Source organism: Hyla sarda, chromosome 9, assembly GCF_029499605.1.
Source record: "Hyla sarda isolate aHylSar1 chromosome 9, aHylSar1.hap1, whole genome shotgun sequence".
In the NCBI taxonomy this organism is placed as follows: domain Eukaryota; kingdom Metazoa; phylum Chordata; class Amphibia; order Anura; family Hylidae; genus Hyla; species Hyla sarda.
In genome coordinates, this window is record NC_079197.1 from 117,913,640 (window position 1) to 117,930,617 (window position 16,978).

At 39.8% G+C, this 16,978-nt stretch overlaps 1 protein-coding gene across 3 annotated transcripts; it reads left to right on the top strand.

Annotated features, from left to right (window-relative positions):
- The first annotated feature begins 9,923 nt into the window (after positions 1–9,923).
- SLITRK4 (SLIT and NTRK like family member 4) lies at positions 9,924–16,421 on the top strand. 3 transcript variants are annotated; one of them, XM_056538840.1, is made up of 3 exons: positions 9,924–10,116; positions 11,112–11,279; positions 12,864–16,421. In XM_056538840.1, exon 3 carries the CDS (start codon positions 12,864–12,866, stop codon positions 15,417–15,419), a length of 2,556 nt encoding a protein of 851 aa, XP_056394815.1. In that variant the 5' UTR covers positions 9,924–10,116; positions 11,112–11,279; the 3' UTR covers positions 15,420–16,421. The 3 variants fall into 3 exon arrangements, with proteins under 3 accessions (XP_056394815.1, XP_056394816.1, XP_056394814.1); XM_056538839.1 differs by having other exon boundaries at positions 9,931–10,116; positions 11,112–11,248; XM_056538841.1 differs by lacking the exon at positions 11,112–11,279.
- Positions 16,422–16,978: the final 557 nt, after the last annotated feature.

The following is a 16,978-nucleotide window of genomic DNA, read 5'->3' on the forward strand; positions in this document are numbered from 1 at the left end:
CCCCCCCCACACACATGTGACCCCATTTTGGAAACTACACCCCTCATGTAATGTAATAAGGGGTACAGTGAGTATTTATGCCCCACAGGTGTCTGACTGATCCGTGAAAATGAAAAATTTAATTTTTAATTTGCACAGCCCACTGTTCCAAAGATCTGTCAAACGCCAATGGGGTGTAAATGCTCACTGCAACCCTTATTAAATTATGTGAGGGGTGTAGTTTCCAAAATGGGGGGATCCACTGTTCTGGCTCAACTGGGGGCTTTGTAAAGGCACACGGCCCCTGACTTCCATTCCAAACAAATTCTCTCTCCATAAGCTCAATGGCGCTCCTCCTCTTCTGAGCATTGCAGTGCGCGAGCAGGCACTTGACGTCCGTACATGGGGTATACAGAAGAAATGGGGTTACAAATTTTGAGGGTCATTTGGGGAAAAAACAGCATTTTAGTGAAATTTTTTTTTTTCATTTACACATCCAACTTTAACAAAAAGTCATCAAACACCTGTGAGGTGTTACGTTCCTTGAGGGGTGTAGTTTCCAAAATAGTATGCCATGTAGGTTTTTTTTTTTTTTTTTCTGTTCTGGCACCATAGGGGTTTCCTAAGTGCGACATGTCCGCCAAAAACCATTACAGCAACATTTGCTTTCCAAAAGCCAAATGTGACTCCTTCTCTTCTGAGCATTGTAGTGTGCCAGCAGAGCACTTGACGTCCACACATGGGGTATTTCCATACTCACAAGAGATGTGGTTACAAATTTTGGGGGCCATTTTCTCCTATTATCCCTTGTAAAAACCATTTCAGAAAAACTCACTCTCCAAAATCCCACTGTTGCTCCTTCCCTTTTGAGCCCTATAGTGCACCCACAGAGCACTTAACATACAACATATGAGGTATTTCCTTACTCAAAAGAAATTGGGTATAACATTTTAGAAAGATTTCTCTCCTGTTACCCCTTGTAAAAATTCAAAAACTGGGTCAACAAGAACATGCCAGTGTAAAAAATTAAGATTTTGAATTTTCTCCTTCAATTTGCTGCTATTCCAGTGAAACACCTAAAGGGTTAACAAACTTTTTGAATGTCATTTTGAATACTTTGAGGAGTGCAGTTATTGTAATTTGGTCATTTATGGGGCATTTCTAATAAGAAGGCCCTTCAAATACACTTGAAAACTGAAATGGTCCCTGAAAAATTTTGATTTTGAAAATTTTGGGAAAAATTGGAAACTTGCTGCTATACTTTGAAGCCGTCTGATGTCTTCCAAAAGTAAAAACATGTCAAATTTATTTGCAATATTGTATATGTGAATCAATATAACATTTATTTGCAATATCCATTTTCCTTATAAGCAGAGAGCTTCAAAGCTAAAAAAAAATGCAAAATTTTCAATTTTTTCATCAAATTTGGGAATTTTTCACCAAGAAATCGTGCAAGTATCGACAAAATTTTACCACTAACATAAAGAAGAATTTGTCACAAAAAAAAACTATCTCGGAATCAGAATGAAAAAGCATCCCAGAGTTATTAATGCTTAAAGTGACAGTGGTCAGATGTGCAAAAAATGGCCTGGTCCTACAGTGAAAATTGGCTTGGTCCTTTAAGGCAGTGGTTATCAACCTTTTTGGCGACTGTACCCCCAAAGCCTGAAAGCATGTCTGCGGGTACCCCCTCGCGTGGTACTTGCACGCGAGGGGTACCCGCAGACAAAAGGCTTGTTCTTACCTTTATACTAATGCATTCCCCCTCTATCTTAATCCCCTTGTCCTATTATCCCCCTCCATTTTAATTCCCTTGTGCTATTATCCCCCCTTCCATCTTAATCCCCTTGTGCTATTATCTCCCCTCTATTTTTATCCCCTTGTGCCACTATCCCCCCCTTTCCATCTTAATCCCCTTGTGCCACTATTCACCCCTCCATCTTAATTCCCTTGTTCCACTATTCCCCCTCCATCTTATTCCCCTTGTGCCACTATTCCCCCCTCTCCATCTTGATCCCCTTGTGCTATTACCCCCTTCCATCTTAATCCCCTTTTGCTATCATTCCCCCCTCCAACTTAATCCCCTTGTGCCACTATTCCCCCCTCCCTCTTAATCCTCCTGTGCTATTATTCTCCCTCCATCTTAATCCCCTTGTGCCATTATTATCTAATATGGCAAAAAGGGGATCAGAGAGGGGAGGATAATGGCACAGGGGGATTAAGATGGAGGAGGAATAATAACACAAGGGGATTAAGATAGAGGGGGGGGTAATTAACATCCCCCCCTTCATCTTAATCTCTTGTGCCATTATTCCTCCCTCCCTCTGATCCTTTTGCACCATTCCCCCTTCCTCTGATCCCCTTTTGCCATATCGGATAATAATGGCACAAGGGGATTAAGATGGAGGGGGGGGGGGATGGCAAATGGGGATCAGAGGGAGGGGGGAATAATGGCACAAGGGGATTAATACGGAGGAGGAATAATAGCAAAAGGGGATTAAGTTGTAGGGGGGGGGGAAATGGCAAGAGGGATTAAGACAAGGGGGAATAATAACACAAAGGGATTAAGATGGAGGGGGGATAATCAACACCCCCCTCCATATTAATCCCCTTTTGCCATTCCCCCCCCCCCACCCCTTCCAACTTAATCCCCTTGTGCCATTATTATCTTATATGGCAAAAAGGGATCAGAGGAAGGGGGAATGGCGCAAGGGGATTAAGATGGAGGGGGAGAGGGATAATGGCAGAGGGGGGGAATGAGGAGTGATGGCGAGTAATAAAGCCCAAGGCATTAAATTTTAATGCCTTGTGCTTTATCACTCCACATCCCCCTCCGCCATTATCCCTTTCCACCTCCATCTTAATGCCTTTTGCTTTATATCCCCCTCATCCCCCCTCCGCCTTTATCCCTCTCCCCCTCCATTTAATCATGAAATGGTGGGGGAGAGGGATAATGGCAGAGGGGGATGAAGAGTAATGAAGCAAAAGGCATTAAGATGAAGGGGGAGAAGGATAATAGCGGAGGGGGGGTGTGGAGTAATAAAGCACAAGGCATTACATTTTAATGCCTTGTGCTTTATTACTCCCCATCCCTCTCCCCCTCCATCTTAATTCCTTGTGCTCCATCCAATCCACCCCCCCTCCCCCCATCCAATACATCCCCCCTCTGGCCTACACAGTTATTAACTTTTTTATTCTTTTTACCTGACCTCCGGTGGGACCCTGTTTGTTGCTACTTGATGCAGCGCGTCCCGTTCAGCGGGGCCGCACTGACGTGTGACGTTCTCCTGTTTTGTGCGGCAACTCCGCGCAACATCAGGGGAGGTCACACGTCTCTCCGGCAACCAGGCAGCTCACTTACAGTAGCCGCAGCTGCAGCTCGGGCCGCACTACTGTAGGTTGAGCTGCTGCGGCTATGAACTGTCAAATACTAGCCAATGCATGGCCGGTATTTGGCAGCGCTTTCGCGTACCCCGGCTCAACCCGTGACGTACCCCTAGGGGTACGCGTACCACGGGTTGAGAACCCAGGCTTTAAGGCGTACTCCAGCGCTAAGACATATTATCCCCTATCCATAGGTCCGCTGGGGACCACCGTGATCTTGCACGCAGCACCCCGTTAGAATCAGTCCCCGGAGCGTGTTCGCTCCGGGTATGATTACTGAACACGCTCCGGGGATTGATTCTAACGGGGTGCTGCATGCAAGATCATGGGGGTCCCCAGCGAAAAGGGGGTTCATTTGAGCTTTTAATATTAAAGGGGTTAATGTGTGTTTTTAAACCTTAAATTTTACATTTTTTTTACACTTTCCTAGTTCTCTAGTGGACTATTGGGAGGAATCATTAGATTTCTTGTACAGATCAATGCAGTTCCATAAAACGTCATAAACCTGTGTGACTGGAGATCATTTGATAGAGCCTGGTTCAGCCAGGCTCCATGAAATAAAGAGCCATAGACCACAGGGAAGAAGAGGTAAGCCCTCTGGCTACCTCTACAGTGGATCGCCCCCTCGCAAGCGTATTGCTGTCACCTTTGACATCGGTGATCTAAAGGCTTAATAGCTGGCTGTGGCGATCGCTGCATGCCATCTACTATCAGCAGTCCCTAGCTACTGAAAACAGCTGGGGTCACAGGGTATGGTGTGGGCTCAAGTCAATAGCCCCCTTTATACACCCTGAGTGGCACCATGACAGACTAGGTTCGTCACGGGTCACAAAGAGGTCAAAAATCTTCTCAGGGTGGCAATATGTTCTAATCTGTATTTGTTCTAGTTTGTTACTTTGAACTGTTAGCCAAAGATTTAATAAGTAATTATAGTACCATAGGCCACTACATAATACTCTCACCAAAAAACTATGAGGCCAATTATGGAAAAGATTATAACAAACTTTATTGAAAATACAGTAAAAATTATTTTTACTGTATTTTCAATAAAATTTGTTATAATCTTTTCCATAATTGGCCTAATAGTTTTTTGGTGAGAGTGTATTAATTATAATCTGTAGATATCTTACATTTTTCTGCCTGCTGACTTTCTTTTGTTGGCTAGAGCGTGTGGCTTTTGCTTGTTAGGGATTTGTATGAATCAGCTTGTGAGTACTATAACTTATTATTTGCAATCATTCCAATGGAATACTTGTTGCTTGTCCTGCATGTTCTTTGTTCTTGTCTCTCATTTATTTAGTTTAATTTCAACTCACAAATATTTTCTGCTTTACAGTATGGTAACATAAAGGATGTTTTGCAAAGTATAATTGGCCCTGAAAAAAATTAACCCTGATATGGCCATGTAGATCAAAGAGAGCCAAGTTTGGCTTTTTGGAGAGGAGGAAAAAATGAAAACCAAAAATTAAAACGTCCTGCATCAGTTGGGGGTAAATTTTTTATGTGTACTACTTCACCCACCTGCTACAATCATAGTGAGTGGTAGAAGTTATTATTTTTGATTTGATTCTGTGTACATCTAACAGGAAACAGATCATGACATGTTCCCTGAGTCGTTATATGTGTAAAGAGGAATTCTTTTCTAGTAACATTCCCTCTATAGGAGGATATTGTCATTCTATCTTCATACATATACATATCTTGTGTACATGGCCATACAGAGAGACATAATGCAGAAAGGCATCATGGGCCACACTCATTGCGCATGGGTTAAAAAATGTGTTAAAAGCACACGTAGTTTGAAAGTAAAACTTGGACGCATGAGCTCATAAAGTATGCAAATAATGTTAGTGGTTGTCTGGAAAGCATTTTTCAAACTGAAAAAAGATAATATTTTGTGAAATATATATATTTTTTGAATAGTGTTTTTCCTCTGCAGCATCTCCCTCTGCAGTCCAGCTTTGATCACATTCCTAGTCTGCAGCTAATGGAGAGTAACTGATGTAAAATATTTAGTATCAAATTGAACTACAGCGAATATTACTGGTAATTATTCACAGTTAAAATCTCTGCACTGATACCTTTGTGAAATGGATTCTGCTGACAGCCCATAGAATATGGAGCCCATTAAATCAGAAATCAGTGAGGGTGATGATCAATACGGCCATGCTGTCAGTATTGGAATAAACAATGTTGATTGTCTGGGGTCATACATGCAATCTCAATAGATGGCAGAACCCTTAATAATGCAGAGGGCAAAGATAGAAAATGCATGCTATCCATTAAGTCTTTAATAGACATCTGTTCTGGGCTGTAAAGAGTTACATTGTATTCTCGGCTTACTGAAGCTGCCAAATGACACATACCTAATGAAGAGAGTGGAAGTGAGCATGTGTAACAAGCAGATTGTCCATAAGATCCAATATTATGAATAAAGAATTGTATCAATTATTCAAGCATCTTAAAATGACAATAAACTTGATGCTGCTAATTTCCCCCATTATTTGAAGACAAGAACTACCAGTTACTTAGTTTTCTGTTTTTGTTAGAAAAAAATGGTTTAATGGTTACATTTAATGCAAAATAATGTGTTCAACTAGTCATAGATTTAAACCATCAGAGACAAGTGCAGTGTTCTTCATATACTGGGAATAAGGTTAAGAACTTGAATGTAAAGGGGTGTGTATCAGAAAGCTTTTGCTATGGGATCCTTGGAAAGGAACACTTTAGGTTAGAGACATTGGTTTTCCACAATGGAGGACTTGTGCAGGCCATACCCTTTTAACTAACACCACATGGTTGACCAGTCAATGTGATAGAGGCCAGTCCAAGGACCACACTGCTCCTCTCTACTACAAGGGGTGGTATGAGGGTATAGAACAAGTAACTGGTGCTCCTGTCATAGAATGCAGTAGGTACAGTAAAGTGAATTTTAATACCTTTCCTCCATTTTATTTGTATGCCCTGTTTCTAATATAGAGTCAGCGGCAGTGGTATAAAAAAGGGGTATCAGAAGGATCATACAGAATACCCTGTGGCTGTAATCAAATAAAACATTTCTAATTGCATGTTGGTTGACATAATACACAATATTTCCCATTGACTGTATTCATACACAAAATACCCACAACATTGTTGTCATCATACACAGCATTTCCATTGGCTGTCATCAAAAGCAATTCTCCCCATTGGCTGTCATCATACAAAACATCCCTAGTTGTCTGTCATTATATACAGCAATCCCACTGGGTGTCATCATAAGCAGCAATCTCCATTGGCTGTCATGAAATAAATAAAAAACCCTATTGGTTTTCATCATACACAACATTCCCTGTTGGCTGTACTAATAGTCAACATTCCCTGTCGGCTATTATCATATACAACAGTCCCTACTAGTTGTCATTATACACAGCAATCTTGTTGGTTGTCACAGACCAGAAGAGCCAGTGTTGTTTGTTCACTCTTTTTTTGTCCCTTCCGATGTGGACAAAACTAAACTCTCGTGCACCAAATAACAATGTGAGACAAAATAGTAAATAGCTAACGGAAAACAGAAGAGGACAAAAAAAAAAATAAAAAAAAAAAATAAAAACAACAAACAAAAAATGAGGCCCAATATTTCCAACTGGTTGTCATCATACACAAAATCCCCACTGGCTGTTATCATGCACAACATTCTCTGTCAATTGACATAATACACAACATTCCCTGTCAATCGTCATAATACACAACATTCCCTATTAGTTGTCATTGTACAAAACGTTCCCCACGTCCCCACTGGCTGTCATCATACACAACATTCCCTGTTGACTGTCATCATACACAACATTCACCACTGGCTGTCATCATGAACAACATTCCCCATTGGTTGTCAATTCCTCATACAACAAAACATCCCTTACTAGTTGTCACCATGCACAACATTCACTTTTTGTTATTATTACACACAACATTTCCTACTAGCTGTCATCATACACAATATTCCCTGATGATAATCATCATACACAACATTCCCTGATGATTGTCATCATACACAACACCCCCCTTTCCCAATGGGGTTCACAATCTAGTGCCTTTTCTCAAAAACACAATAGGGTCTGTTAACCTATCAATTTGCTTCTGGAGTATAGTAATGAAACACACACAATTTTAGGCAGAACACAAAATAATGCCTTAGAAATGAAGCGGAAAACAAAAGGGCTCAGTGGTGGGCACTGCTGTTTTTAGCACTTGGCTTTTAGGTTTGAATCTAACCAAGGACAAGATCTGCACGAGGTTTGTATATATTTTGTTGGCTTCACTTCAGGTTCTCTTAATTCATCCCTCCACAATCCAAGAACATACTGACTGATAGATGTATTGCCTTTCTATAAAGTTGGCCCCAGTGTGCATTTCTAAAATAGGAAAATTAGATTTTAAATCCCATTGGGGACAGACACTGCAAAGAATTGTGACAACCTAGTTGAAAATGTTGGCGTTGTATAATAAATAATACAAATATACTGTACATGGTGGGATCCAGATATAGGATCCCAGTACAACAAGGCAACATTAATGTCCGCTGTGCCTTCTTCTATATATACCTTCATCTTGAGGAATGTGGTGCTGGGATCCACAATCAAAGCAATAGAGGCTTTACCTGAGGTTCTAGTTTGATGTCATTCATTCACACCCCTCAAGGGGAAGAGTACATTTCATAAAACAGTCCCAATAATTTACAATAGTGACCAGGCCATACTTCTGAAAGGGTGCCTCCTATAGAAGACTAAAGCAAATGCAGATATTAACCCTGTTGTCTGCAGGGGGAGCTAGTAGAAAAGGCTCTCTGATAGCAGGTGTGCAGAAGAGCGATGAATACAAGGGATTAGTTTGATATAAGGCTGACTTCATGTCCCTTATGTGCCGCACAATATTGGAAGAATGAGCTGCACTAGTATCTTACCTGGGGCTTTGCAGTCAGATGTTATCAGAGTGTTTAGTGGGAATCCAGCAGTCGCTGTGCCTTGTTTATAAAGCTACTGTCATGCATAGATGTACACAGGGGCAGCTGAAAGTGCTCAGCATTTCACACAGACAAGATTACAATACAATTGCTGTAAAATCCATTCCGGTTAACCCTTACCCATCCCTAACAGTGTATGCCTTGGCTTCACAGAAATGCATGACACAGGCAGGGTAACCTACAGCTGCATATGTCCCTCCTTCCACATCCCTGTCTTATTTACTTTCGCACCAGCTTTAACCCTTTCACCCCCAAAAGCCACTTAAATCATCACTTTCCTAAGCCAATTTCAAACTAAGTGCTTTGCCTCGTGAGGTTAAGTCGTTCTCTCCAATGACCTTTTTAAATTTAACCTCCATATTTCCTTTTTCCACACACCTTCTGTCGCCAACACATTGCTTCTGCTTCCTGACTCCAAACCTGTAATGCAAACTTCCCTTCTCAATAATTCACCTTTACCAGTGTGCTTAACCCTTCCAATACCAAGTCTTACCATTTCCCTCTAAAGGAGTCTGTACTGCTTCCGCCAGCTATTCCAGAGCTTACAGGATTTCCTTAGGCTTGACTGTAAAATCTGGGGAGTGAACATATTCACTTGCAGTATACATTAAAATATTATAATAGCATAAGTGATGCTTACTGGCAACAAATATATATATATATATATATATATATATATATATATATATATATATGTGTGTGTGTGTGTGTGTGTGTGTGTGTGTGTGTGTGTGTGTGTGTGTGTGTGTGTGTAAATTGAACAGTATTTGCTAGAATTGAGGACATGATAGCATCATATATTACACAATATCTATCTAGTTATCTAGCTAGATCACAGTTTACCAGTCCTTATCCAAGGAGACATGGTGCTTTGGTCGATATGAATTTTTTGTCTCTATAGTATTTCCTGTATTTTAATAGCATTGGCACAATGTTAGTATTCAGCCTGAATAAGAGCTTGTTGCAGAGCTGGCAGACTCCACCATTTAAATATTGCATCAATTCCTTTGCATTTACAGCAATGCCAGGAGTATGAGTGTTATTATGCCATGTTTTGGCAACACTTGCAGGCTTACATTACAGATACCAGTGGAAAGCTGGTGACAGACATATGTGTGTTATGTAGAGAGCTGCTCATCATTATAAATATTAAGGGTGGAAAAAAGCCCCAAATACCTTTACCTATCATTGTTCTGCACATAGCTCCACTGAATGCAATGTGATCCCCAAGCACCTGCCTGACCAAACACAGCAGGGGGGTCCCAGTCCAGCTCTGCTTCTTGATCCCAATAAACTCAACAGCAAAATGGCATCAACATTGATTGATCTAAACACTCAATTTTGATCCAGTGGATCCATGAAGGTTTTTATTTTTGTATTTGTCTTTTACCCAGCAGGGGCTGCAGTTCTGCCTTTTAAGCTTTCTGCACTTGCATTCTGCTCCAGGAGACTCACCCTCTTAGCCAGATTTCCAGATTCCCTGCAGTTGCTCTATGTGTGCTTGTATTTATTTATTGAAAGGGATCGATTGATATGTGTTGAGATTGTGGTCCTGTGTGAGTGTGTATACTGTGTGTGTGACTAAAAAGGAAAGAGAGAGGGGGGAGAGGGAGAAGAAGAGGAGGAGGGGGTGATAGAGAGGCAGAGAGAGAGAGAGAGAGATTCAGGAGCAGGGAGAAGTCCACATCTCTTGGAGACAATCACAAAATGCAGAACAGTTTCATTTCCCTACATGGATCTGGATTTTAAAGGTAAGAAAAGAGACCATAATGAGATCATGCATCTGTATTGGCTTCATACAATGATTAATATAGGGCCAGGAAGGCTTGCTAGGTTTTACTTAGACTACAGCCTCATTACACAAGGTGATGTTCTTCTTCTTTCTCAGCCCGGCAGCTCCTGCATTTCCATCAAGTATCTTCTCCATCAAATATGTGTGTGCTAGGTCGTGCTGGCATTAGCTCCTGTGCCGGATGAATGCAGATTAGGGAAATAGAAGAGTGATCATATAGGGGAAAGGAAAAACAGCTCGCTAGCCATGCAATGACTTTCTGCGTCCTCCTGGAAGGACTGGCAGCATGCATTTAGGAGAATCCCCCAATGCAGTTGTGTAGTGTTTCCTATGCTGTGCCTGCCATTATTTCTAGGTCCATGGCTTCCTAAAGGCATTTCTGGTCTGGATCTAGATGCTGAAGGGTTACTTCATGGGTTTTCTTTGTGACTGATCGTTGGAAAAGGGGATCTGTCCTCCATCGGCAGCAAATGATCTCCCACTCCCTCCCTCCCCCCTCCTCTTTTAACCACCAGACACATCCAGCAGCTATCTGACTTGAGAGACCCTTTCTATAAGCCTGACACTTGCCACCAGCAAACGTTATCCCATGGAAACCCAGCTGACTAGGAAGCAAGAGGTTTTTTTTCCTAGTGGGAGTCTCTTTAATGCAGATCTTATGACCCTCTCTTACAATCCCATGCTCTCTGATCACACTGTGGACTCCCCTTTTGCAGCTCAGACATAGGAGAGACAGAGCAAGTTGGACTTGTCCCAGACCCTTGCATCCTCCAGCATCCTCTCTCATCATGGGTACCACTTAATGTATTCAAGCCTACCTGCTCCTAATTAGGAGGCTGCAGAGACTGGAGAAGGATAGATTGATGGCTATTGTCTCACGTTACACTGGCAGAAAGGGATCTGTTCAGCAGCATCTAACTTACATGATCTTCTCATGGGTATTCTTTCCCACAGCTCTGCTACATCTTCTGGAGGAGATATCTGATTGAGGACAAGAGCACCCAGCAGGAGCAGAGACCATGCTGCGGCAAAGCATTGCAGTACTAATCAGTACTATCACAAACCTCAGGCATTTGCCACTGATATCATAGGTACTGCTGTCTACCACTGACCCAGCTTTCTGTATGTGTTCTCTTTCTCTCTGTGTAGTCTTGTTTTCTCTCTGTCTCATCTTAACTAAAATGTGAAGCCAGCATGTGCTATCTGGGAAAACCGGTTTTGTGCTGGGAGAGATAACTATTTAGCAGGTTGCTGTGGTGTAAATGGTGGATGGCTGATGCGCTGTTAAGATGTATGTACTAGTTGACTATGTGATAGCTGAGATCATACATGAAGACTATAGAGGTAGCTTCAGAGTGTGATCATGTAAGATTAATGATAGAACAAGTTGCATGTTTGCCAATGAATGTGCATATATATATATATATATATATATATATATATATATATATATATCATTGTGATAGTTCTGATGTATATATATATATATATATATATATATATATATATATATATGAGGATGAGTTCTTGCTGAGTTCATGTGTAATGAATTTAGGGATAGCTGAGATGCATGTATGTTGTAGATAATAGTGATGATTTAAAGCTTTCTCGTAGAATATAGTGATAGCTTTGATGTATGGAGATCATAGTGATAAGTGAATGCATGCAGACAGGATATTGTGATATCAAAGAATGATCAATATAATAAGAAATATTGCTGAGATGTTTATAGAATATGGTCCTATCTGAAATTATGATGCCTGCACATAGACTATATTGATTTATGGGATACATGCATGAAGGGGATAGTAATAGCCCAGATGCATGCATGTAAAATTGTTGACCTCATGTATGTAGACAGAGGAAAGATGCATGCCTAAGCTTTTATATGACAAAACTGAGATGCACGAATATAGAATATACTAATAGCTCAGATCATCTATGTATCATCTGGTACTAGCTGAGGAGGATGCATGTCCATTTTAGTGATAGAGAAACATGTACTGTATGATTCAATTTCCTTTCTGCCAAAAAGAATATGTAGCACAGTGTGAAGTGTATAGTGGATTCCATTTGGAAGTTTAGTCAGCTTGTGGATCAAAATAATACACAATATTTACTACTTTCCTTCTATATGAAGCTTAATATTTACTGAAGACTTTCACAAAAAAGACCACACTTGAGATGTGTGTATACAAATAGTTAATGTCATTCTATTCTGTATACCTATTAATGTGTGTATTGATATTGTGTTACAATGAATGCCTTCAGTCGTATACACAAATACCTGCTACATGCAATAGTGTTGGACAGCTACAAATTCAATGTAATTCTATACAGTAAAGCACATTTTAAAACATGTCAGTGTTATGTATAGTACTAAAAATATGTAATACACATACTATTATATGGCAATATGAGTTATAGTTATAGAAGGAATGGGAAAGAATAATTATAAATTCATTAATAGCTAATTTATTGTGCACGAAATGAGACTAAACTCCCATATGGTATACATCATATGTTTAACATATGCAAGGGAATGGTGAAATGTAATAGAAGCAGTGCGGTATCATTCATGTTCAACACGTATGCTGCATATATACCTATACTCACATTTATGTATAGACTGATACATTCATACACTAATCTGTTTATTATATACTTAGACCTGTTATATTAAGACAGTGTCTTTCTGTTTATCAGATGATTTACCCCAGCAGCCTGAGATCTCATTGTCACTGCCTGAAGATGTTTCTGTGGCTTTTCCTGTTCCTCTCCACCCCAATCTCCTCCACCAACCCGGACACAGAACTCACCCAGGAGATCTGCAATGTCTGCTCTTGTCTATCAGTAGAAAATGTACTTTATGTCAACTGTGAAAAAGTGGCAGTGTACAGACCAAACCAGCTGAAGCCCCCACAGTCCAATTTCTATCACTTGAACTTTCAGAATAACCTTCTGATCATTCTGTACCCTAATACTTTCCTTAATTTCACTCATGCTGTGTCTCTGCAACTGGGCAATAACAAACTGCAGAATATTGAGGGAGGAGCTTTCCAGGGACTTAGTGCATTAAAACAGTTGCACTTGAACAACAATGAATTAAAGAACCTGAGGGCTGACACTTTCCTGGGCATAGAGAATTTGGAGTATCTCCAGGCTGACTACAATTTAATCAAGTATATTGAGCGGGGAGCCTTCAATAAGCTACACAAGCTGAAAGTCCTTATTTTAAATGACAATCTCATTTCTGCTCTCCCTGATAATATATTTAGGTTTGCTTCTTTAACTCATTTGGACATCAGAGGAAACAGAATCCAGAAGATGCCCTACATAGGTGTCTTGGAACACATTGGGAGGGTTGTGGAGCTGCAGCTGGAAGATAACCCTTGGAATTGTACATGTGATTTGCTGCCACTAAAAGCTTGGCTGGAAAACATGCCATACAATATCTACATTGGAGAGGCTATTTGTGAAACGCCTAGTGATCTGTACGGACGATTATTAAAAGAGACTAATAAACAAGAGTTATGCTCTATGGGCACTGGTAGTGACTTTGATGTTCGGATATTGCCTCCATCCATGGAGACAACTTTCACTACTCCTGGGGGGAATACAGCTCAAACATCATTAAATCGTCTGGTTACCAAGCCCCCCAAAACAACCAATCCATCCAAAAACTCTGGCATTGTATCTGGCAAATCTGTAACCAACCACAGCTTTAGCCAGATTGTATCATTTCAGACCAGGGTGCCTCCCCTTTCACCCTGCCCATCTCCGTGTGTTTGTAAAACTCATCCTTCAGATTTGGGATTAAGTGTTAACTGTCAGGAAAGGAACGTGCATTCATTAGCTGAGCTGGTACCTAAACCCATAAATGCAAAGAAACTTCATGTCAATGGGAATTACATCAAACAAGTAGAACAAACAGACTTTGCAGAATTTGAAGGTCTAGATCTGCTTCATTTAGGAAGCAATCAATTAACAACTATTCAAGGAAACGTTTTCTGCAACCTCACTAACCTACGGAGGCTTTATCTAAATGGAAACCAAATCGAACGCCTCAGCCCTGAGATATTTACTGGTTTGCACAATCTGCAGTACCTTTACCTGGAATACAATGTGATAAGAGAAATATTGGGGGGAACCTTTGAATCCATGCCAAACCTTCAGTTGCTGTATTTAAATAACAACCTTTTAAGAAGCCTGCCAGCTTACATTTTTTCCGGAGTGCCCCTGGCAAGGCTTAACATAAGAAACAATCATTTCATGTACTTGCCTGTAAGTGGCGTTCTTGACCAGCTCAAATCTCTTACACAGATTGATCTGGAAGGAAACCCATGGGACTGCACTTGCGATTTAGTTGCTTTGAAACTCTGGCTGGAGAAACTTGCTGAAGGTATTGTCATGAAAGAGGTCAAATGTGAAACACCTGTGCAGTTTGCAAACATTGAGTTAAGATCACTGAAAAATGAAATTCTGTGCCCCAAGCTAATAAACAAGCCACCCACACAGTACACCAGCCCTATCCCTGCAATCACTTTTACAACTCCCCTGGGTCCCATGAAAAGCCCCCCAGGGGGACCTGTCCCTTTGTCTATTTTGATCCTTAGTATTTTAGTAGTGCTTATATTAACTGTTTTTGTTGCATTTTGCCTCCTTGTGTTTGTCTTGAGACGTAACAAAAAACCCTCTGTAAAGCATGAAGGTATTGGAAATCAGGAGTGCAGTTCTATGCAGCTCCAGCTGAGGAAGCATGACCAGAAAGCCCTTAAGATGGATGGTATATCTGCAGAAACCTTTTTTCCACAGACCATTGAACAGATGAGTAAGAGTCACACTTGTGGCATAAAGGATGTTGAAATGGGATTTCCATTTACTGATCACCAAGGGCAAAAGTTGGTCCTCAGGAACATGACAGACAAAGAAAAAGATTCATTGCACGGGGATCCAAAAAAAAGACTGAGCACAATTGATGAACTGGATGAATTCTTTCCAGGAAGAGACTCCAATTTATTTATCCAGAATTTTTTAGAAAGTAAAAAAGAATATAATAGCATAGGAGTCAGTGGCTTTGAAATACACTATCCCGAAAAGCTACAAGATAAAAAATGCAAGAAATCTTTAATAGGTGGAAATCACAGTAAAATCGTAGTAGAGCAGAGAAAGAGTGAATATTTTGAACTCAAAGCCAAACTTCAAGGCACACCTGATTACTTACAAGTGCTTGAGGAACAAACAGCGTTGAGCAAAATGTAGGTCATGCAGAATAATTCTTAATAGAGACAATAATTCAATGATGAAAAGTGCCTTTGTAGACTTTAAACTTCCAAATATTATCTATATAGGCATAGATGCAGGTGATTTCAGGAGTGTCCAGTGCTTATGGTTGCATATGTTGAAGAAAATTTCTTGTAAGTTCTAATTTTTCAGAACATCTTCTTTCTGGATCTCTAGGATTGCACCAGACACTATTGCCAAAGGGATACATTGTTGTTCTTATGACAGAATAACCCTCAACCAGAAAGGCATCTCCTGTATATTTTATATCCAAATGCAAAACTTGTATCTCCCTGTGATTGGTTATTGCAGCAAAAACTGTTTCCAAGTGAAGGTATCTCGGTTTTACGTCTACATCCGTATGGATAAAGCCGGTGGAAAATGTTTGGGTTATTGTCAAAAAATGAAAAAATAAAAAAATTAGGCACTAATCTGAGACAAGTCAAAGCATGTGAAGGAACTCCAGTTTCTTTTAGAAATTAGAGGCAAATTTTTGATAATCTTAAACTAGGTAAAGAGGAAAAGTCATGTTAAAATGTGCAAGTGCAAAACCCATGCTTTACAAATCTACAGAAAAAGAATAAATAAATTAATTGAGTCACTTAAACCATACTTGCCTACCCCTAAAGAAATGAATATATTTCACAAATATTTAACAATTTTTCTTTACTTCTGCAAAATGTGAATCAAGTGAAAGCTTATATATATAAAAAAAATTAAAAATAAGAAAAAGACAAAAAAAAAAAAAAACAACAGAATTATGATTATTTGCAATCAGGTTGATTGCATTGATTTTCTGGATATGCTTGCTATGTGAGCGGAGTATAAAAATATTTTTTTAAATAGAAAACAAATTCATACACATGAAATACTTTGTATACTAAATAGAGAATCTATGTACTCCTTAATATGTATTTAAATGCCTGACTTGTTTCTGTGATCACAATGCATTAATCTTTAAAAGTTAAACATTGAGATATACCAAACCGATACAGGAAATGATTGATGTGTAAACATGACTTGATATAATGTGATCAGGTACAAAATAAAGGTTGTCCACCTACGTTTTTGTCAATTCTAGATTCATTTGCATTACTGATGATAGGAATGGTATTTGGTGTGACATGGCACTGGAATGTATTACATTTCTATAATTTATTCTGATTTAGTAAATGGAGCAACATGTGACAACCAGTAATTATATATTGTTATTAGCAACCCATAACATTTCTTCTACTGGAATTTATTATTTTTATTTATTTTTTGCTTTTAATGGTTTTGTTGTTTGTGCATGTGTGGTTCAATAGGGTGATCACATTGCCTGTATGTGGATTTTTGTAAACACGCAGAATGGTGATGCTTGTGGTATCTTATGTGCAATATATGGGCTAAGTGACTATGAAATAGTCTTCAGATTGGTGTGAACAATACGGTTAGGTCCATATAGACAAAAGCAATAGTCTCCATACAGTTAATTTATAATCAAGCTAAAATAAATAAAGGCTACGCCTGCATTACAGCCTTTGCTGAGAAATGTG

Coding starts and splice junctions, on each gene's coding strand:
- SLITRK4 (XM_056538840.1), top strand. CDS start 12,864: ATGATTTACCCCAGCAGCCTGAGATCTCATTGTCACTGCCTGAAGATG.